The following is a 22,884-nucleotide window of genomic DNA, read 5'->3' as shown; positions in this document are numbered from 1 at the left end:
CAGGAAAATCACTTGAACCCAGGAGGCAGAGGTTGCAGTGAGCTGAGGTTTGACTCCAACCTGGGCAACAAGAGTGAAACTCTGTCTCAAAATAATAATAATAATAATAATAATAATAATAATAATAGGCTGGGTGCAGTGGCTCATGCCTGTAATCCCAGCACTTTGAGAGGCTGAGGCGGGTGGATCACGAGGTCAGGAGTTCGAGACCAACCTGACCAACATGGTAAAGCCCCATCTCTACTAAACATACAAAAATTAGCAAAAAATTAGCCGGGCATGGTAGCGTGTGCCTGTAATCCCAGCTACTAAGGAGGCTGAGGCAGGAGAATCGCTTGAACCTGGGAGGTGGAGGTTGCAGTGAGCTGAGATTGTATCACTGCACTCCAGCCTGGGCGACAGAGTGAGTCTCCATCTCAAAAACAAAAAAAAATTTTATATATATATAAAATATATATATATATATTTTGTATACATATATATATACACACACACACACATATATATATGTAATTTGAATTAATTTGAAGTGTTTCTTTTTACCTTTTTGTTTTGTTGTGTTTTCGAGACGGAGTCTCGCTTTGTTGCCAGGCTGGAGTGCAGTGGCACAATTTCAGCTCACTGCAATCTCCCAGGTTCAAGCAATTCTCCTGCCTCAGCTTCCTGAGTAGCTGTGACTACAAGTTCGCACAACCATGCCCAGCTAATTTTTGTATTTTCAGTAGAGACAGGGTTTCACCATATTGGCCAGGCTAGGCTGGTCTCGAACTCCTGACCTTGTGATCCACCCACCTCGGCCTCCCAAAGTGCTGAGATTACAGGTGTGAGCCACCAGGCCCGGCCACCCTTTTTTTTTCAGACAGGGTCTCACTCTGTTGCCCAGGGTGCAGTGATGCAATCACAGCTCACTACAGCTTCAACCTCCTGGGCTCAAGTGATACTCTCAGCTCAGCTCAGCCTCTCATGTAGCTGAGACTACAGATGTGCCACCACTCCTGGATAATTTTTCCGTAGACATGACGTATCCTTATGTTGCCCAGGCTGGTCTTGAACTGATCCTCCTGCCTCAGCCTCCCAAAGTATTAGGATTACAGGTGTGAAGACCATTCCTGGCCTGTTTTTACTTTTTAAAATGTGACCATTAGAACATTTAACAGTATATATATGGGCTGAGTGCAGTGGCTCATTCTTGTAATCTCAACACTTTGGGAGGCCAAGACAGGTGGATCATGAGGTCAGGAGTTCAAGACCAGCCTGGGCAACATGGTGAAACCCCATCTCTACTAAAAACACAAAACTTAGCCGGATGTGGTGGCAGTCACCTGTAATCCTGGCTACTTGGGAGGCTGCGGCAGGAGAATGGCTTGAACCTGGGAGGCAGGGGTTGCAGTGAGCCAAGATTGCACCATTGCACTCCAGCTGGGCTACAGAGCAAGACTCTGACTCAAAAAAACAAAAACAAAACCAAAAACCAAAAACTAGCCAGGTGCTCAGGAGGCTGAGGTGAAAGGGTTGCTTGAGCCCAGGAGGCTGAAGCCACAATGAGCTATGATTTTGCCACCGCACTGTGGCCTGGGCCACAGAGGGAGAACTTGTCTCTAAAACAAATTAATTTAAAAAACAATTGTTTAAGTGCATGTGTGGCTCACAGTATATTTCTAAGGGCAGTGTTGTCCAGATAGCAATAGCCCCTCAGCCCTCCCTGTCCAGTGTTTTTTATAATTGCATTAAAAACCTCTTAGACCAGTGGGGTGGGGGGTGCCTGCTTTTATTTTACAGATAAGGAAGGTGAGACTCTATGAGGTCAGATGACTTGGTCAAGGTCATACAGCCAGGAACGGGTGGAGGCCAGATTTTCCTGACTCTAGATCTGAGACAATGTAGATCTGAGGTGTCGCTGCTGCCCCATGGGCACTGACTCACCCTCGGTCACTCACCACCCCCAGCCGCTGCTGCAGCCACTACCCCCTCCCCACACACTAGGAATCTTCCACTAGAAACAGCCCCCTGACAAATCCCATGAAGACAAAGGCCTCTTGGGCCTCTGTTGAAGCCGGAGTCTGATCTGAGTTAGACTCTGTGGTCTATGATTCTCCCTCAAAGCCGGTGCCTTCGCCTTGCCACCAAAGCAAGGCTCCTTTGTACCTGCTGCCACTCACACTCATCAGGGCAGAAGAAGCAATGGCCACTGCTCCCTGGGACATGTCTGTTTCTCTCCCACCCATGCTCCACCTCCTGGGTTCCACCGCATCTACCTACTCTTTGAAGACGGACATATTCAGTGATGCTAGGGGACTGTTTCTTTAATTTCCCCCCCATCCGTCCCTGGAACGTGATAAAAATACCCAGCATTGATCTTTTTTTCTTCCCCTTCTGCCAGGATAATGTTTACCCAGGTGTCAATCAGGAGAAGAATTTGGCTTCCTAATTTCTCTTCTCCTCCCTGGGGGCCACACATCTCCCCGCCTCACATGGACACTGAGCTAAAATCAAGGTTACTAATAATCCCCCAGCACACACAGACACCGAGAGCACATATATTAAAGTCACATATTGATTTATATTTCCGGGTCCCTCTGCCTTTTTGCCCAGCCTCAGCCTTTCTCTCTGACAAGGAGAAAAAAGAATTACACAGCTATATTTATCGCCAAGATGTTTAGTGTAAAGAGCATTGTGTCTGAAGGTAATTCCCGCCCCTCTACCCTCTGTGGAGGTATTTTTTAAAAATAGTGTGGCATCGCCTATCTATAAGCATTTATCTTTTTGGTATTCGTTTTTTCAATTTTCCCTGAGGGAAGCAATGAGAGATTTAAGGTAGACTGTCAGAAGAACTTCCTGGCTTGATAAATGGTGGGCTGCCATCCCCAAAGAGGTTGGTGGGGTTGTTCTGCCAGCAGAGAGAATCCTGTTGCAGGTGGGGGTGAAGTGGGTAGGAGTGAGTTTAGAAGGCAGGGCAGTGGATTCAGCAGCCTCTAGAGGTCACCCATCAAGCTGGGTGTGGTGGCTCATGCCCGTAATCCCAGCATTTTGGGAGGCTGAGGCAGGAGGATCACTTGAGTCCAGGAGTTTGAAACTAGCCTGGGCAACAAGGCAAGATCCTGTCTCTAAAAAAAGAAAATTAGCCAAGCATGATGGTACTCATCTGTAGTCCAAGCTATTCAGGAGAGTCACTTGAGCCTAGAAGTTCAAGGTTACAGTGAGCTCTGATGGCTCCGCTGCACTCCCGTTTGGACAACAGAGTGAGACCCTATCTCTAAAAAAAAAATAAAAATAATAATAAAAAAAAGAGATTACCACCAGTTCAAATAGCACCTCATAATTACTGACTGTGGTCCCATTTCACAGGTGGGAAAATCAAGGAGTGAGTTTGCTTCCCATTGGCAGGGAACCGAGGCTCTGGATTCCATGTTAACCTTGCCTTTCCACCTAGACTCTGGATTTGATGGGAAAAGAACTTTCCTCCAGGTGGGGTCGACTCCGGCACTGAGGGCTGCAGGTGGGACAGCAGTGGGGTAGTGCTGGTAGGGGAGGAGACTCATTCTTTAAAAAGGGGTCTCAAAGCACTAAGCCTGAGGCTCACAGTCTTCCCCTAACCTCTCCTCCCTCCCAGAGACCTTGTCACTCTGGAAGAGCAGCCAATTAAAAATGCCAGGCTGAGCATTTGATGCCAGTTCCCTCGGTGGCTCTTGGGCTGGGAGCAGTCTTGAGCCTGGGAAACGAGCCGCCTCCCACACAAACTTGGCCCTATCTTCTTCATGCCCGTTGTGAGTTTCCTCCCCTCTCCCAGACATCATTTACTCCTCACAAATGCTCTGGGAGGCAGAGGGTGTCAGCCCCATTTTACACATGGGAAAACTGAGGTTAAGCACTTTACTAGTAACATGTAGCCAGGAGAAGGCAAAGCCTCAGCTACAGCCCAACTGTCCTGACACCCCCTCCCCCCCCACTTCCCGCCCCCGCCCTTTGCTGCAGGGCTGGCCTCCTGGAACTCAGCTTGGCATGAATCAGGAGCCCTTGGTGACCTTCTTCAGATCCCTCCAGCCTCCTTCCCTGGCTGAAGCCTTGGGATCATCTCACTCTCCACGCCGGTACTGGAAAAGTGGCTTCTCTACTAGTTGTGCCCAGATGCACTTGGGCTGGGGCTCAGGACTCTCCCTGCTGGAGCTCGCCCAGGGTCCTGGAGCCCATCCCACCCCTGCCAGGGACACAGGGGACACTGGCTGTCTCCTGCTTTCCCTTTGGTATTTTTCAGTGGCTTGGTTGAGTCGCCTCAAACTCGCCGTCCCTCACTTCATTCTAGAACCTATTTTACCCGGTACCAGGGTAAGAACTAATATCTGTGGAAAGCCACTGCGTGCCAGCCCTGGGCAAGGTGCTGTCCCTCCGTGCTGTTGACCCCGCAAGGTGAAGGTTGAGCCCCCATGTTTGGCGGGTACTCCGCGGCTCAGGGAGCGTAAGTAACTTCGCCAAGGTCACCCAGCGGGTAAGGGGAGTTCCTAGGACTGGGCCTGGTCTGCCTGACCCCAAATCTTTGCTTTGGAGCTCACTCCCCTCATCGGCTGTCTCCATCAGACAGGCCAGGTGGGAGCAGGGGCCAGACAGCGCAGGGCGCGGCGGGAATCAGCAACGAGGACCCTCTCGGGGAACTTTTCCCATTGAAAATCTGTTCCCTCGCGGCCACGGGTGATGTATGGCTGGAGCTGATGAGAAACGTGCAGCAGAATGGAGGAGGGCGGCCCGGGCGGGGGCAGCGCGGCATTGAGATTCCACGGGGCGCGGGGGGCGGCGCAGCCCTGACACCCGCCGGGTAATTGATCTGGAGGTGCCAATTTGCAGCAACTAAATATTTGGTTTCTGCCTTTGACCGCTCCGCGCTCTGCTCAAACAAACTTCAATTAAAAGCGAAAAGCGAGGGGTGGGGAGGCGGCTTGCCCGGGTCCCCGAGGCCCGATCGATGTCGCGGAGCCCGCAGGCTGGCGAGCGCGGTGCGAGGGGAGGGGACGCGGCTGACGGGGGCCAGGCGGGCGCGCGCCCTCTTCCGGATCGCAGAGCACTGGGCGCCCGGCCCGCAGGAGGCATCGCCCGAGAGAGAGACGGCGGAGGCGGCGCTAGGAGCCCGGGAGCGGCGGCTTCATCTCAGCTCAGCTGAGTGGAGGGGCGGTCACCGTGTGTCAAGCGGGGGTCGCACACAGGGCCAGTCCCAACACCTCCACCGCGGACTGCGAGCTTGTGTCCTCGGCTAGAGAACCCGGGGAAGGAGTGGTCGCGGGGCGCTGACCCTGTTCTCCCCACGCACCTCTCCAGAGAAACTTGGAAGATGGCCTTGCTGTTCGGTGCAATCACTCAGGTCTCTTCTGAGAGCCGCTGGATGCTGGGTGCACTGGGCTCCGAGGCCCGTCTCCTCTCCCATGTCTCTCCACCTGTCTACTCTTGGGTTGGCCAAAGAGCTGCCAGTGAATCCATCCCAGGAACCAACCCTGGAGGTTCTGAAACGGAGGGCTTGGAATTAGGAGAAGGGCAGTTAGATCCTGGGGGGTTGGAGAGGGGGCCTGGGAGGTGGCCGCAGCCTGGAGCAGAGAAGGAGATCATTGGGTCACAATTACTTTTTTTTTTTTTTTTTTTTGATACAAAGTGTCACTCTGTTGCCCAGGCTGGAGTGCAGTGGTGCAATCTCAGCTCACTGCAGCCTCCAACTCCTGGGTTTAAGTGATTCTCCTGCCTTACCTGTAGCTGGGACTACAGGCATGCATCACCATGCCTGGCTAACTTTTGTATTTTTAGTAGAGATGGGGTTTCACTATGTTGGTCAGGCTGGTCTTGAACTCCTAACCTTGTGATCCGCCTGCCTTGGCCTCCAAAATTGCTGAGATTACAGGCGTAATATTTGGGATTCAAGACAAACAGCAATAGCCATTCACTGGGTGAAGTTAGCCCACAGGGAAGTTTCTCTTCCTCAAGGATCTTCCAGTCCTTTGAGGGCAGAGGGGAAGAGCTGGGAAGAAGAGCTCAGCATTGGGCTGGTGGCGGAGCATCTCTGGTCAGCCAGCGTAGCTCAGCCTGGGGCACAGGGACAGTTCTGGGAGGGATGTGATGGGAGGGGTGGGGGCTGGAAAAGAGGCATTCAGGTTGGCATAGAAGGCAGAGGGAGATTCAGACCCATGGAAAGAGGAAGGGAGTTGAGGTTCTTTCATCTGAGTGAAATTTTGAGGGCCAGAGCTGGGAGCTGAGGCAGAGGAGCTGGGAAGGTGAGGAAGGGGGCCCTTGGCCTCTCCCACATTTCTGTGCCCCACCTTCTGGGGTGGAAGACTCACTTCTTCACCAGGCAAGGCTGCTGCTAGATCACTCAGCTGCAGGATGTGGCCCCTACCCCGTCAATCCCTTCCCTGTCCTCCTAGGTACCCCTTGGCCCACATTGGGCTGTGAGAACACAGGTCTTGCCTGTGGGCCCCAGACGCCCAGTCCTTGGTGCACAAGGCTCTGGGAGAGGGTGGTCCCACCATCTCGGCTTCTATCTATTTCTATCCTATCTATTCCCTTCTATCCCTCAATTCTCAGGTCCTCCTCATCCACACTCAGCTCCCAGCTCTCTCTCTCTTAGTGGCTTGGGGCACCAATCTCCCCATCACACAGAAGTTGGATCCAGAGCTCCGCAGGAGGCTGAGGATAAGCCTAGGGCTGAACTGTCCCCAGGAGCCTCCCCACCCGCCACCTCTCCGGGATTGGGGGGGCTGCAGCACTCCCAGCCTTCTGCCTGAAGCCCGTTCCCAGCCTGCAAGCTGGGCGCCTGCTCCCTCGAATTCCCTCCCTCCCTCCCTCCCTTCCTCTCCCTCCCTGAGCGCTGAGCTGTGGAGCAGAATGATTTCCTGTAATTGGCCAGCAATCCAGCCGCCCGACTTGTTCTATCGACATGCTGGTTAGCTGGAAATTGTATTGGAATCTGAGTGACTGGGAGGGGAAGGGAAGGTAGGGAGCAAAGAGAGGCGGTTTGGGTCCCAGCTGGGTGCAGCCTCAGCTCTGCAGGTGGGATGAGGAACCACCAGCCACGTCTATCCTTCTCTGGAAGGAGCTGGACAGCAACCTATGGCACCGCATCACCTCCTTCGTTTTGCTCCTTCTTTCTCACCATGTGGTGGGGAGGGTCTCCCTGCCCACTCCTATATGCCCACATGACCTGAAGTCATCACTGCCACCACATTCCTCCTCCTGCCCTAAGACTGTTTCCTTCTGACCTAAAGTGCCTTTGTGAGAACTAGAGGCACTCAGCAGACACGGCCATCCTACTTCCATTCAACTTCTAGCCACGGAGGCTCATCATGGAATGTCCCAAACCTTCCTCTGCCTCTCCCACCCCACGAGGAGAGAGATAGAATGAACATCTGAAGAAGAGCCGTCAATTACTAAAGAGCCAAACTGTATTAATAGGAGCAGTGAAGATGGCGGGAGGAGCACTGTACTGGGAGTCCAGAAACTTGATGGTTGCACCTGTTGGCTACTTGGGCCCCGGCTCAACCTCTGAGCCTCTGTAAAATTCTGGACCTGTCTCCCTCACTCAGCTGGGAGATTTCAAGGAGATAAGTGAACGCTGCGAATTACCCTCGGGCCAGCTGGGCCTGGGAGTGCCATTCGTCCCCCGCCAGAAGGCGCGCGCGTCTGCACCCTCACTGGTGTCGTGACTGCTCCGTGCCGCCAGGTGCTGAGGCCCAAAGTGAGGGAACGCAATGCAGCGGCTGCAGGGTCCCCTGCCCGTCACCGTCGCGGTAGGTGGGGTGGGGGACACACCTCTTGGCACCCGGGACCCGCAGCTCAGGTTCAGAGGACTTGGGCGACCAACGCAGCTTTCAAATTAGCGGCCGGAGTCAGGCAGAGCCTCCGCGCCTACCCGGCCTGAACTCCCGCCACTAGGCAGAAGTCGGAGGCCGCTCGCGGCGGGAGAGGAGGAAAGTTAGGAGCAGCTCGGTGAGTGCCCGCCGCCGAGGCCGGCCCAGCTCGGAAGGGTGCTGCCACCTGCCGGCCGAACGGGAGGCTGCCGGCTCGTGCGCGGGCCTGGGTCCCAGAGGTCCGACCTCTGCAGCTGCTGAGCGACCTCAACCTCGAGCCCCCTTCGGAGAAAGCAGGCCTTCTTTTAAGGCCACCTTGGACTTCCAAGGCTGGGAAGGGCAACCCGGGGCAGGGAGGAAAAGGAGCTGGAGAGGGAGCTGTGGCGAGGCCTGGGCAGGGCAGGGCTGAATTTGAGGTTTCTCCACACCTGCCATCCTCTGACATTAATTTTTTTTTTTTTTTTTGAGATGAGTCTCACTTGTCACCCAGGCTGGAGTGCAATGGTGTGATTTCAGTTCACTGCAACCTCTGCCTCCCAGATTCAAGCAGTTTTACTGCCTCAGCCTCCCCAGTAGCTGGGACTACAGGTGCCTGATACCATGCCCAGCTAATTTTTATATTTTTGGTAGAGATAGGGTTTTGTCATATTGGCCAGGCTGGTTTTGAACTCTTGATCTTGTGATCTGCCCACCTTGGCCTCCCAAAATGCTGGGATTACAGGTGTGAGCCACCATGCCTGGCCATCCTCTGACATTCTTGCTTCAAACTCAGATCACTGGGTCAGGGACAAAGTTAATTCTCTGGAACTTTACAGTGTGCTAAAGGTTTTCAGTGTCCTCCACTATGAAGCCTCGTGATGCATGAGTAGAAACTAAAGGCAGGAGGTCACATGGCAAGCGGAGCCGGAACCTGAGCCCAAGCCCCAACCATAGGCTCTGGCTCCCTCTGACAAGAGCCTCAAGGAACAGGAGAGTTCAGAAGCCCGGCTCTGCAGCCTAAACCAAATCCCTCCATCTTCCTGAGCCTGGGATGGAAATACTCAATGTTATGTTAACTAGAGGGTCTTACACATCCAGCAGTGCCTGGCATGCTCAGGAAGTGCCATTTCTTCAGTTATTGGGGTAACAGGGCACTATGGGGGTCCATATCTTCCCTCCTCTTTCCCCTCCTGCTGGGTCGCACCAAACTGAGGAAGCAGCAGGCTCCTGCCACTCTCATCCTGCCTGGCCACCCCCCGGCAGCTCACCACTGCCTTATCCAGCCCTTCCTTGCCTCCTTAGGGGTTTGCAGTAAGTTAATGAGCTAGACTCTGAGCACAACGTTCCAGGAAAGGGGGCAGTAAGTATGGCCACCACAACATTCACATCCATCACACTCATTTCTGGTCTTAATAGGCTGCTGGCTGCAGGATCGACACATCAGCAGGTCTGCAGGCCCTGGCACGGAAGGCTGATGTCTGCGCTGGTCTAACTGGGTTGGGGAAGGCAGATGGGGAGGCGGGGCAAGAAGGTGGTGCTGCCCCAGCCCTCCACCCGCCTCCCACAAAGGTGCCTTGGGCCTGGCTGCAGTCCACTTGGGACCCAGGAAGAAGTCTGACGGCGAGTGTACCTCCTGGGGCCCTCCCCTCCCCCTGGGCTCTGGGAGGAGTCCAGCCCAGTGGGGGAAGAAGCCAAGTCTGGGAACCTTGGTTAGTCTGGGGCATTTCAGATCAACACACTTTATTAAGCACCAACAGCGAACCAGGCTCTGCACTAAGAACACAGAATGAATAAGACACTGTCCCTGTCCCCAGAGGGCTTACAATCTAGTAGGAAAAACCAGGCAGCTTTTGGCTAATTACTGTACTGTCAGATTAAGGTGAAATGTTGAGGGGGAGTTGGTATCCTAGACCACCTAACCCAGCCTGGGGCTTCAGACAGTGCCTGAACTGAGAGCTGGTGGTACGTTAAAAAAAAAGAAAAAGAAAATAAAAGGTATCCCAGGCCAGGAGCAGCAGGTTGAAGGCACAGAGCCAAGAAACAGCAAGCATGGTGCACACAGAGTACCAAGAGGTCCAGGTGAGAGCAGGGGTGGGAGGCATGAGCGGGGTGTGGGAGCACTGCACAAACTCCACGTGGGGAGGTGGGGGTCTCCAGAAGAGGCCTGGCCCTGCTTGGCTACAGCATTATCCACAAGAGAACCCTCACTGCATGCTGGCCAGGGCTCAGCCTAGGGGAGGGCCTTACTGACTGAACGTGGAAACCCTTGCTCCAATGGGATTTCTCATGGTCCACCGAGGAGGTTTAGGCCATGACGGGGCAGGTGCTCAGAGAGGGTTCAAGCCCAGTGAACCCTTGGCTTCCCAGCGCTGGGGAGGGCCGCAGAGACAGGGTTCCCTAGCCCCGCCCACAGAAATGTATGGCAGTCTCTTGCTTTCACACACCATCAGGATTGCTGTTCTGCAGGTGGTGCTTCGGGAAGGTGGGAAGGACAGCAGGCTGTTTCTTGGCCTCAGATAGGATGTACTCCAAAGAAGGGATGGCCTGTCGCAGGGGCCCAGCCCCGATTCAGAGCATCCGTGTGTGTGTGTGTGTGTGTGTGTGTGTAGAGGGGGCTGGGAGGAAACAGGAAGTGTTACCTGGCTTCGGCCTCCAAGGAGACAGTTGGAGGCCTGGGCTCCCTGCCTTGAGTGCCCCGCTAGGCGTAAGGCAGAAGGTAGTGGGTGAGCAGGTAGAGGAGGATGGCAATGCCAGCCAGCCCCGTGAGGACCCCCAGCCTCAGCGGCAGGTACTCCAGGGAGCGCTCCAGCTCGGCGTGCAAGAGGATGACCTGGCGTTTGGTGACGCTCCACTCGCCCGAGTTGTCTAGGACATGGCGGGCCATGCGGGCCTTCTCTGTCAGGGGCAGCTGGGCATTGATGCGAGCCTCTGCATCCTTGCAGCTCAGGCTGTTCCGCCGCATCAGCCGCACCAACTGTGTGTCCCGGTCGCTAAGGACAGGGCAAAAGGGCACTGTAGGTCCCTGACTCCCTCTCACTCCAGTTACAGGGGTAGGCAGCCCTGCCTGGCCCAGCTGGAGCACAGCGAGGGGACTGGATCTTCCCTCCAACCCTACCCTGCTGGGGGTTACTCAGAGTCCCACCACCAAGGAAGGAGGCCTGGGCACTCACTGGCGGCCTCCCACCCTGCCCACTCGCTGTGAGAATCCCAGAGCTCTATGGGATACCGAAACCCCTTTAATACCGACAAGGAGGAGAACTTCGGGCACAGCTCTTTTTTTGCCATCTGGGGTCTCTTCACTTTGTTACTAGACCTGAGACTCCCCAGTCATAAGATGGGAAGATTTCATCACCTGGAACCAGCTACATCCTGGATCTCTGGATGGGTGACCTTTACCGAAAGGCCTATGCCTGTGAGCTAGACGCTTCCGGCAGTGCCCCTGGGGGCCGGTGCCTGCGGTATCCAAAAGATCTCCTTGAGCCACCACAAAGACCCTCTCCTTGCTGCCGTGCCCCTCCCCTGAACATTTTAGAGCACAAGGACTGTGCTGACATGGTATCTGTTGTGCTTAATGCCACTGATGATGTGGGACAGACCAGCCCCAGGTGCTTCAAAGAGGATCAAGGACATGAGAATTGGTCCCTCTTAGTTGTGGGACAGGACTTCGCACTGCAGATTAAGTTGAGCAATACCAAGTCTCCCAACTCCAAGAGAAATTCAAAGAATATCTTCGTCACCCACCCTGAGATCACCGTCTGGGTCCTTCCTTAGGGAAATCCCTCTTGCCTTGGGCTACAGTCAGTCCTCTGGAATGGGGTCACTGCTAACACCCCTCTAGCTCTCAGAGCTACCTCAGCCCCTCAATGGGGACAAGAGCAGAAAGGGGTGCAGCAGCTGTTTCTACCATTTGGGGTCTTTCTGCTTTGTCACTAGGCCTGAGTTTTCCTAGTTCTGAAAAGGAAGGGTTTGATCACTACAGTTTGGTTCCTTCTTCCTTCTTTTTTTTTGAGACAGAGTCTCACTCTGTCACCCAGGCTGGAGTGCAGTGTCACCCAGGCTGGAGTGTATGATCTTGGCTCACTGCAACCTCCCACCCCCCGGAGTTCAAATGATTCTCCTGCCTCAGCCTCCCGAGTAGGTGGGATTACAGGGGTGTGCCACACCATGCCCGGCTAATTTATTTTTGGAGACAGAGTCTTGCTTGCCTGGACTGGAGTGCAGTGGCGCAATCTCTGCTCACTGCAGTCTCTGCCTCCTGGGTTCAAGAGATCTTCCTGCCTCAGCCTCCCTGAGTAGCTGGGATTACAGGCACGCAACACCAAGCCCCGGTAATTTTTGTATTTTTAGTAGAGATGGGGTTTCACCATGTTGGCCAGGCCGATCTCAAACTCCTGATTTCAGGTGATCCACCTGCCTCAGCCTCCCGAAGTGCTGGGATTAGAGGTGTAAGCCACCATGCCTGGCCTTTTTTATTTTATTTTTTTTTAATACAGAGACGAGGTCTTGCTGTGTTGCCTACACTGGTCCCAAACTCATGGGCTCAAGCGATCCTCCCACCTGGGCAGTTTGGTTCCTTCTTAGGGATTCTGGGAAGCAGACCAAGCGAGGCCAGAAACAAGTGCAGCCACTCTCCATGAAAATGAACTACACGAGCTACAGATTTCCTCTGTTATGGGGTCAGTGTACTGTTGAGGTTGTGGGGCCAATACCTGCCTGGCTGAGAACAAGGACTAAATCCACCCTTCATCAGAGAGACCACAGATCTGTGGCTGGGAGCATCTGGTGTGAGAATGGAGATGGCCTGGGGCTCCCAGCAGGTGCACATCCTCCTGAAGGTGTGGCCCAGACCACAGAGCCTCCTGGATGTGGGGCAGCACCTCCAACAGCCCTTCCTGGGACTCAGAAATGGTTCTATCATAGTTAGTCTAAGACTTGGTACAATTTGTGGCAATAGGATTCTTACCCACTTATCCCACAATTGGCAAATTCTTCAAAAACATGAAATTGGCTGGGCACAGTGGCTCATGTCTATAATCTCAGCACTTTGGCAGGTTGAGGAGGAAAGGAGGAAGATCACTGAGCTTGGGATAGACCAGCCTGGGCCACACAGCAAGACCTCATCTCTACAAAAAATACAAAATTATTCAGCTGTGAGGCCGGGCGCGGTGGCTCAAGCCTGTAATCCCAGCACTTTGGGAGGCCGAGGTGGGTGGATCACGAGGTGAAGAGATCGAGACCATCCTGGTCAACATGGTGACACCCCGTCTCTACTAAAAATACAAAAAATTAGCTGGGCATGGTGGCACGCGCCTGTAATCCCAGCTACTCAGGAGGCTGAGGCAGGAGAATTGCCTGAACCCAGGAGATGGAGGTTGCGGTGAGCTGAGACTGGGCGATTGCACTCCAGCCTGGGTAACAAGAGTGAAACTCCGTCTCAAAAAAAAAAAAAAAAAATTATTCAGATGTGATGCTGCATGCCTGAAATCCCAACTACTCAAGCGGCTGAGGTGGGAGGACTGCTTGAGCCCAGGAGGTTGAGGCTGTAGTGAGCTGTGACTGTGCCCCTGCACTCCAGCCTGAGTGACAGAGTAAGACCCTGGTTCAAAAAAAAGAAACCACCATGAAATCATGTTTCGGTATAATCACATTTTGGGAGATGTCCCAAGTAATTTCAAATGCACCAGGGGTAGCTTGTCAGTTAAAGAAATCCACAAGGGAATCCTTATTTTTGTAAAGCCTAGAGCCCTTTGGTAAAAAGCATCATTACTTCTCTGGCATCTTTCAAGGGTTGTACACCCACACCCGCTGAAAGCAGGGCATGAGTGGTACCCAGGACTCTGGCAAAGGGTCCTCTGACTGGCTAGTGGGGCTGAAGGTCTCCTGGAGAGCACATATGATCAAGCAAAGCCCCAGTCACCCACCAAAACCCATGGCCACCTCCACTCTCAGCAAACAGACCAAGTCAAAGAAAAGCACAGGAAGGGCAAGTGGCTGAGTGGGCACACAGTCATCTGGTGACTGCTCTGTCTTCACATCTACACTCGAAGATCCTTTTTTCTTTCTTTTTTTTTTTTTTGAGATGGAGTTTTGCTCACTCTTGTCACGCAGGCCAGAATGCAATGGTGTAATCTCTGCTCACTGCAACCTCCGCCTCCTGGGTTCAAGCAATTCTCCTGCCTCAGCCTCCCGAGTAGCTGGGATTACAGGTACCTGCCACAATGCCCAGCTAGTTTTTGTATTTTCAGTAGAGACGGGGTTTCACCATGTTGGCCAGGCTTATTTTGAACTCCTGACCACAGGTGATCCACCTGTCTTGGCTTCCCAAAGTGCTGGGATTACAAGCGTAAGCCACCACACCTAGCCTCTAAGATCCGTTGGAAAAAAAATGTTTTTTTCCTAGGTACAAAGTTCCAATTGTGCTACTAAGGCACAGAGAATTCCAGGTCTTCGTGGGGTCTGCTTGACCTTAGTTGACACCTTTACAAACAGGGAACAAAGAACCCAAAGAGGTGGCAGGTTTACATCAGGCAGCAGGGCCGAGTGGGGAGCTGAGAGGATGCCTGCATCCCTGCACTGGGATTCGGACTGGACTTTCAGTGACAGCCCATGGGGACCCAGGGGCAAAGGCAGGGGGATTCTCAGGGCACTGAGTGCTCCAGGCTCCACACCCAGCATGCTGGGAGCCTCCATGGCCTTAGGCCCTTGAGAGCCAACCTATGCCCAAAATATTGGCAGAGTCAAGTGCCCACCTATGTGTCTGCTGTATTTGTGGGTGGCATCTGGGAAGTTTCTGGGCGGCTGAGACACCCTGCAGCCTCATCTACTCTCACCCCACTGGGACAGGGACTCATTTTCCTCCACAGGTTGATCCTCCTCTGTTCGTCAGACCTGGATTCTGGTTGGCTTCATGTCCTGGGGGATTCTGAGAACAAAGCTCCTTCCTTAGCTGGGCTGTGACAGTCCCTTCCACGAAAACTTCTGTTCATAACAGGGTGATCCTGGACACATTCTGTACCTGTCCCCTCTTTAATTTTATCTTCAGTAACTCAGGAATATCGACACCTGTCCTGACCGCCTCCTGCTGAGGGGTAAACTATGCGAAGTAATAAAGATGCTACAGGAGGAAGAAGGAGCCACTGAGTAACAGGGTGGCCCAGGGTGAGGCCAGGCATCTGGGCTGATGTGCCCGCAGTGGCCAGCAGGGGGAGCGCTCCCCAAACACTAGAGAAGCCTGGTGGCCATCCCTTCCCACACCTGCCCCCAGGACTATCCCGGTCAGGCACAAAGTTTGGTTTCTATAGATTCTGGGCACTGCTGCCCAAACCCTGGTGCCTCTTGGCCACCCCCTGGGAAAAGGGCAAAGTGCAAAGTGATGTGAGCTGTTTTCCAGATACCCTAGTGGTCCTCCCTTCCAGCCAGGGCGTGCCACACACCATTACTCACCAGTATACTACCACAGTGTGCTTCATGTACTTCAGCAATTTCTTGGTCTCAAACAGCAGGGGGATATCCAGAATCACATAGCGGTATCCTGGGGAGAGGGTGAAAAATCCCCAAGTTCAATTCCGCAAGCACACGCTGAGCACTGCTATTCTGGGCCCTACCGTCCAGGGCGCCCAGCAGAAGGGCAGACCTTGCAAGGACACACCCCCCACACGCTCGCCGGTTCAATGCCGTGCAGGGCAGAACACTGCAGAAAATCATTTCTGGATGGCTGATCAGGGAAGACCTTGTAGAAGGGCTGGCACTTGTGTGGGCCGTGAAAAGTGGGCAGGTCTTTTGATACTTGAAAATGAGAAGGTGAGGATTCTAGGAATGAGGACCAGCACAGCACAAGGACAGGGAGGCTCTACTCTGTGGCTGAAGCAGAGGCCTCAGGCCACGTGAGGCAAGGAGGCGATCAGGGAAGGCACTAAGTGTTTAGTTCACCTTGATCTTGAATCCCAAGAGTTGTTATTCCTCAGGAAAAACAAAAACACCCAAAGGATAGGCTCTCCCCAAAGAGCCAGGTGCCAAACTTGGCTGTCTCTACCAGCTCTCCATAAGAGGCTCACATGGGGGTGGCAGCGGCAGAAAGAACCTGCTTCTTCCATCAGAGGCAGACCTACAGCCAGGGTAAGGCCTGGATCTGGAGGCAGAGGGGGTGATTATGACTAATACTGTATAACACTCCCGCAGGGTAAAAGGCACTGGCTGCCCCTCCTACTACAAGCCAAGGCCAGTCAAGGGCGGCACTCCCACCCACTGTGAGTGAGCACATCCCTAGGCTGCTGTGGGCTACACGCTCCTTGTTCTTTTTAGGCCAGTGACCTCCCAGGATGTGTACCAAGCTGGGAGGGCTCCAGGAAAGCAAGGAGGATGAGGGACAGGGAAATGCTGCTCAGCCCAGAGACCCCAGGCCTGGCTGGGGCAGGAGACTGCACCCCCGGAGCGCCCCACTCCAAACACTTTCAAGCACAGAACCAGACACACATCACACCAATTCCAGGGGTGTCACAGGACACTGGCACTCAAAGTGATGCAGGGACAGTGGAGGTGGGGGTGGCAATCTCAGCTGCTTGGTTTCCGGTTCCCCAGGACCTGCCACTCAGTAAGCCTAGAAGCCCGCAGTTGAACAAGGGTGTTAGAACCATGGGCTCTGATGACACACCTTGGTTAGTAGTGTGACCTCAGGCCCCCTTCTGTGTAAACCTCATCTGTGTAAATAAGTAAAGAAGCCAGGTGCGGTGGCTCACGCCTGTAATCCCAGCACTTTGGGAGGTCAAGACAGGTGGATCATAAGGTCAGGAATTTGAGACCAGCCCAGCCAACATGGTGAAACCTGATCTCGTCTAAAAATACAAAAATTAGCAGGGCATGTTGGCGGGTGCCTGTAATCCCAGCTACTCAGGAGGCTGAGGCAGGAGGATCACTTGAACCTGAGAGGCGGAGTTTGCAGTGAGCCGAGACCATTGCACTCATGCCATTGCACTCCAGCCTGGGTGACAGAGCAAGACTCTGTCTCTAAATAAATAAATAAAATAAGTAAAAAGAATACCTACTTTGGGAGGCCAAGGCAGGTGGATCACCTGAGGTCAGGAGTTCAAGACAAGCCTGACTGACATGATGAAAGCCCATCTCTACTAAAAATATAATAAATTAGCTGGGCATGGTGGCGCATGCCTATAATCCTAGCTACTCAGGAGGCTGTAGGAGGAGAATCGCTTGAACCTGGGAGGCGGAGGTTGCAGTGAGCTGAGATTATGCCACTGCACTCCAGCCTGGGCAACAAGAGCAAAAAATAAAAACCAAAAACCAAACAACAAGACAACAACAACAACAAGACCGACTTCACAGGATGATGGTAAAGATGAAATGAGCCTTGAATAAATGTGAACCACACAGCGCCCTTCAGCAGTCCCTCGCTAGCTGCCCCCAAATGATGGTACTATTGCAGGGGGAGGCCAGCAGTGCAGCGCGCCCCCCTAACTTGGAATAGGAGCCAAGACCGGATCCTCTCCGGGCCTCTTATCTCCGTCTCCTGCTCAGCTCCCATCACTTCCTCTCCCATCGCGGTTCTGTCTCTGGCCCCTCTGGGGAGTGCGTGGTCAGCTCTTCGGTTCACCAGCAAAGGGCTATTCAGCTGTCACATCCCTCCTGCTTGATAAGCTCTGCAAACCATCCTGACTCTATTAAGACATCCGTCTGCCTACACAGAGAAGTCCCCAACAGCTGGTGATCTTATCTGACGTTTGATTATACCAACTTTGACAGCTGTATTTGTTATACTCATCAGGGAAAAACTGGGACTGTGGAAGCCACAGCTGTCGTCCCCATTTTTCACCTTATCGAGCTGAAAAGAGCTCTCTGGCTTTTATTTAAGTGGTGGTGGCTAGGGAGGCGGGAGGCTGGGTAGATGACACAGTGAAAGAGCTTTGGAGCGGGTGACATTATCCGATGTTTAATTTCAAAAGGGGAGAGCCACTGCCGCCTTGAAGCCCTGCAGATGTACCAGTAACTGGCCTGGGAGACAATGCAAAAAGGGCAGGAGTGAAAGGCAGACGACTTAGTTCTGGGAGGGAGAAGGGAGGGAAACTGGTGCAAGATAGGAGGCAGCACAAAGAGCCCAGAGACTCTTTTTGAGGGAGGAGGTGGGGAGGAGGCTTGCAGCGCGGTGCTGAGGTGGCGAGGTGCTGAGATGAGCGCACACATTGCTTCAGCAGGGAGGATACCAGAGCCAGCTCCAGCCTGGCCCGGCCCAGGGAGGGCGGTGGGGTCAACGTCATGGATGTCTGTCCAGTCATCCCTCTTTTGGAGGGAGGTATTGGCCAGAGGGGGATGAGGGTCGGGGGAGGTTCCCCACTCAAGGCATGGCAGAATAAGAGGCTTAGGCATGTCACAGTGTAAAAGGCTCCCTCAGCCAGGCATGGTGGCTCACGCCTATAATCCCAGCACTTTGGGAGGCCAAGGCGGGCAGATCATGAGGTCAGGAGTTTGAGAACAGCCTGGCCAATATAGTGAAACCCCATCTCTACTAAGAATACAAAACTTAGCTGGGCATGGTGGCATGTGCATGTAACCCCAGCTACCCAGGATGAGGGAAGAAGAATCGCTTGATCCTGGGAGGTTGCAGTGAGCTGGGATAATGCTACTGCACTCCAGCCTGGGTGACAGAGGAAGACTCTGTCTCCAAAAAAAAAAAAGTTCCCCCATGCCCTCATGGAAGGAAAGTCTCAGTGCAGTGACTGACAGTGGGGACACAGGCAGCCAGGCCTTTAACTCGGAGGCCCAGGCTGGAGGCCACACACGCCAAAGGCTGGCAGGCAAATCTCCAGCGTCCCTAGGCCAGCCTCTCGCTGGATCCCAAGCCACTGCCCTCTGTTCTCTCTCCCATTTCTCCTGGGGACTGACCCCATCCTGGACAGTAATCGTCAGGCCACCCCTGTGCAATACTGTCCTGAAGAAAAGGACTTAGCCCAGGTGTGGTGGCTCACGCTTGTAACCCCAGCACTTCGGGAGGGCAAGGTGGGAGGACTGCTTGAGGCCAGGAGTTTGAGACCACTCCGGCCAGCACAGTGAGTCTCCATCTCTAAAAATAAAATAAAATAGAACAGGGCTTGAACCATGGCATATGGCTTGGAAGAAGGTTCCTGCCAACTGGCCCCAGACTCCTGCTTTTCAAACACTCTCCTCCTTTCCATCTGGGCACTGCCTCGCTGTCCCTGCCCCTGTACCTAACTCTCCATGGAGCCTAAGCCACAGAGGACAGTCCCCACTTGGCACCCTTCCCCCACCTGCCCTGGCCATCTTTGTCCTTCCCCAACTTTCAGTCTACAAACTCATTTTCCCAGATGGCTCAGCCAGAACCAAACCTGACCCCGACTGGAGTTTACATGTGTGATAACTGACAGTCGCCGACGTGGACCCTCAGTCCTCCTGACATGCTCACATTGCATTATTTTCTTTTTCTTTTCTTTTCTTTTCTTTTTTTTTTTTTTTGAGATGGAGCCTCTTTTGCCCAGACAGGCTGGAGTACAATGGTGCAATCTTGGCTTACCGCGATTTCCACCTCCCCAGTTCAAGCGATTCTCCTGCCTCAGCCTCCCCCATGTAGCCAGGATTAAAGGTGCACACCACCACGTCCAGTGGCATGAGCCACTGCACCCAGTCTCATATTATATTATCACCGCTGCACAGATGAGAAAACGAGCTGAGGGCTACATCACTTGATGGGGTCACATAGCTAGAAACTGTCAGGGTCAGCATTTGAACTCAGATCTTACATATAAGATCCATTATTCACTAGCTCTTATTACTCCCATCCCTACTAGAGAAACCAACTTATTTCCTGGAATCATGGGTCAAAAGCCTCATGTGTCTCTTCTCATTAAACTGTCAGCCTCCTTAAGAGCTGAGGGCATAAGCTTCTTTCCTCTGGGGCTGGTATGGGGCTCTGCGTGGAGGGGGTGCCAGTAAGCACTGTGAGCTCATCAGCTGGGATAAGCAGCTCCCCTACCCTTGCCAAACTTTCTGCAGAGGAGAAGAGCCCTGGTCCCGGAGAGAGAGGGCATTGCCCCCACCCTGGCCCAGGACCCGGCACTTACCCCGGAGGAAGTACTTGAAGGTCTCCTTCATCATCTCCTTGCGGATCTCAGGGTGGGTAATGGCGTTGAGCAGCTGCCGCCGGTCAGGCTGGTTAAAGATCAGGTCCCCCAGGACCTTGCGATTGATGTCGCCATTCTCCAGCAAGACCTCAGTGCCGAAGACCTCTACGATGCGCCGGTGGGCAGGGTATCCTGGCTGCACGACTGTGGCAGGAGGAAGAAGCTGGGTCACTCCCTAGAGCCTCGGGGCCAGCCAGAGGACCTCAGAGACCAGGGGCAAAATGATGGGAGAACTCAGTTGCCTCTTCCAGGTGGAACAAAAGCAAAATGAGGGGAGAGAAAGCAGTGAAGGAAAAGAGCAGAGTGCACACAGTCCCTTGTGCTGGTAATGGGGCAGAGCTGTTCTAAAAAGAGTAAATGGGGCGGGACATGGTGGCGTATGCCTGTAATTCCAGCACTTTGGGAGGTCAAGGCTGGCAGATTGCCTGAGGCTGGGAGTGTGAGACCGGCCTGACCAACAAGGAGAAACCCCATCTTTACTAAAAATACAAAAAATTAGCTGGGTGTGGTGGCACAGGCCTGTAATCCCAGCTACTTGGGAGGCTGAGGCAGGAGAATCGCTTGAACCTGGGAGGCGGAGGTTGTAGTGAGCTGAGACTGCCCCACTGCACCCCAGCCTGGGCAACAAGAGTGAAACTCTGTCTCAAAAAAAAAAAAAAAAAAAAGGAAATAGAAGAGCAGAGAAGGCAAGCATGGGGCAGGGACAGAAGTCAGACCAGGGCCGACAGGGGCCTTCCCCTCCTCTGGGACTTATAAAAAGAGAAGTGTGGAAGAAGACCAGAAGCACGGGGAGCTGCTGTGCCTGACCCCCCAATCCGCCCCTCCCACTCACCGTGTCGGGCCATGACGTCCACGTCAATCACCGCACAGCCCAGCTGCTGGAACACCTGGATCACTGAGCTCTTGCCGGAGGCAATGCCCCCAGTCAGGCCCACCAAGAACATCTTCCCAGGAAAGGGCTGTCCCGAGACTGCGGAGCCAGGAGCCGAGGAATCACTAGAGAGAAAGGCAAGCGTGGCCGATGGGGGCGGTCCACCAGAGGAGCACCAGAAGGACCTGCCTGGCAGAGGCCAGCGACCTGATCAGTTTGGGCCAAAAGGATTTGGGAAGAAGAGGCAAAGGAAGAAAAGGGAGACAGCCCGGCTAGGCAGGGCCATGCCCTGAGCTTGGGGTACTCTGGGGCCATCTGGAGAGGAAAAACCCTCCAGGAAAGACCTCCAGTATTCTTTAAAAAAACACTCACAAAGAAGGCAAATGTGGCCGGACATGGTAACTCACACTTGTAATTCCAGCACTTTGGGAGGCCAAGCAGGTGGATCACCTGAGGTCGGGAGTTTGAGACCAGCCTGGCCAAGATGGTGAAACCTTATCTCTACTAAAAAAATACAAAAATTAGCTAGGTGTGGTGGTGTGCACCTGTAATCCCAGCTAGTCGCCAGGCTGAGGCAGGCGAACTGCATGAGCCCAGGAGGAGGAGTGCATTGCAGTGAGCTGAGATACTGCCTTTGCACTCCTGCCCGGTGACAGTGTGAGACGCTATCTCAAAATAACAACAAAATGCTGAGCAGGCAGGGCAAGGGCAGGTGCTGTTAGGCAGCATGCTTCCTGGAGGAGGCAGGATTCTGTTGGAGGCCAACTTCCTATAGGAAGGAGGCATCTGTCTCTCTGCGGTGGGCCCATGTAGGGCTGTTGGCCCCTCAGTGTCGTGGGTGTCCCTTATGCTGTGCTGAGGTGCAGGATCCGAGAAGTAAAGAGAGAGGACACTGAAAGAATGGAGAAGAGCAGCTGGATTCAAGGCGCCACGCCACCTACGAGCAGAGACAGGTGAGGCCCCGAACGTCCAGAAGCGTCTGTATTTATTATGTACAAGCAGGGGGAAGGGTCGTAAGTGAGGTCATTAGCTATAGGCTTAGTGATAGGGCATACATAATCATGTGAGTCACAAGCGAGGGGGCCACCCCCTTATGTCACCTGGGCAGAGAGGTGGGCTGCGCACAGTAGTAGAGTGTCGTGTACGGAAAAGGGGTCCACCCCCATTAGGTCACAGGGCAAGGAGGTGGGCTGTGTGCAACAGGTGTCCTGCACAACACTTCTTTATCTGGGGGCTGGAGACGTCAAAGGATTTCTAATAGAAAGGTACTGTAAGCCAATGCAGTGGGAGCTGACAGACTTGTGCTCTTCTTTAAGATATTTATGGGAGGATGATTTGACCTAGCACAGAAGAAAGAAAAGGCTGACAGGGTGTACAGCCACCATGACCCAGTCACACCAGAGGGGTTCTTCTCCCTTGGTTATTTGCAGGATCTCAGGCCTGAGGCCTACTTTCCACAGGAACTGGATACAAGGTACTACAACTCCTTTATCAGGAGGAGAGGCTCTTGCTCCAAGCCTGCCATACAGCATATGCCCTTTCAGGCAGGGACGCCACCGCCTGTGTCTTTGTTTGGCTGTTTTCCCATGTACTGCTTCTGCTTTGTGGCTGCTCTAGGCATTCCTCCTACTACAAACTACTATATGGTTATAGAGAAGGATTTTATAAATCAGCATTAAATGTGTCAGTACAGCTCTGACTACAATACCTATATGATTATAGAGAAAGAGTATACAAAATTAAGTATGCTAGATATAAGTACTAAATATGATTATATAAGCTAGATATATGTAAGCAATAAGTTATACTTCAGGCATTAATTCTATAAACTAATATAAAGGATTATATAAAGGAAATAGTTGAGTAATAGCACAATAAACTAAGATATTCTTCAGGCACTATTTGTGCCTGGGGTTTGCACAGCTCTCCTTCCTCAGTGACCATGTGGGGGGTTACCCACAGGCCCACGGCACTCTTCAGATGCCCATGGGTCCCCCTGGCCTCTACTTTCTAGTTTAGGAGACTGGGGCTCATAGGGAAGAAATGGCCTGCCTGCAGCCACCCACAGAAGTTG

The 22,884-nt window shown here is 53.3% G+C and overlaps 1 protein-coding gene and 1 long non-coding RNA gene across 4 annotated transcripts in view; one reads left to right on the top strand and one right to left on the bottom strand.

Annotated features, from left to right (window-relative positions):
* LOC116543943 lies at window positions 1-21,489 on the top strand. Its single transcript, XR_004265760.1, has 2 exons — window positions 1-47; window positions 21,436-21,489. It is a non-coding gene; the product is annotated as an uncharacterized LOC116543943 (long non-coding RNA).
* The window catches only part of DCAKD (dephospho-CoA kinase domain containing), a 38,612-nt gene continuing 25,230 nt past the window's right edge, over window positions 9,503-22,884 (bottom strand). For 2 of the 3 annotated variants that reach the window (XM_032269970.1, XM_032269969.1), the window contains exons 2-5: window positions 20,772-20,935; window positions 19,880-20,083; window positions 15,240-15,327; window positions 9,503-10,786 (exon numbers count right to left, since the gene is read on the bottom strand). In XM_032269970.1, coding sequence (XP_032125861.1) covers window positions 10,495-10,786; window positions 15,240-15,327; window positions 19,880-20,083; window positions 20,772-20,883 — 696 coding nt within the window. In that variant the 5' untranslated portion in view covers window positions 20,884-20,935 and the 3' untranslated portion in view covers window positions 9,503-10,494. Of the gene's footprint in view, window positions 10,787-15,239; window positions 15,328-19,879; window positions 20,084-20,771; window positions 21,000-22,884 lie in introns of all 3 variants that reach the window. The other variant, XM_032269971.1, reaches the window with a different exon arrangement.

This window comes from Sapajus apella, unplaced genomic scaffold (genome assembly GCF_009761245.1).
Source record: "Sapajus apella isolate SASKATOON/1434 unplaced genomic scaffold, GSC_monkey_1.0 scaffold201, whole genome shotgun sequence".
Classification (NCBI taxonomy): Eukaryota; Metazoa; Chordata; class Mammalia; order Primates; family Cebidae; genus Sapajus; species Sapajus apella.
Note: the sequence above shows the minus strand (reverse complement) of the source record. Positions and strands in the feature narration are given on the sequence as shown.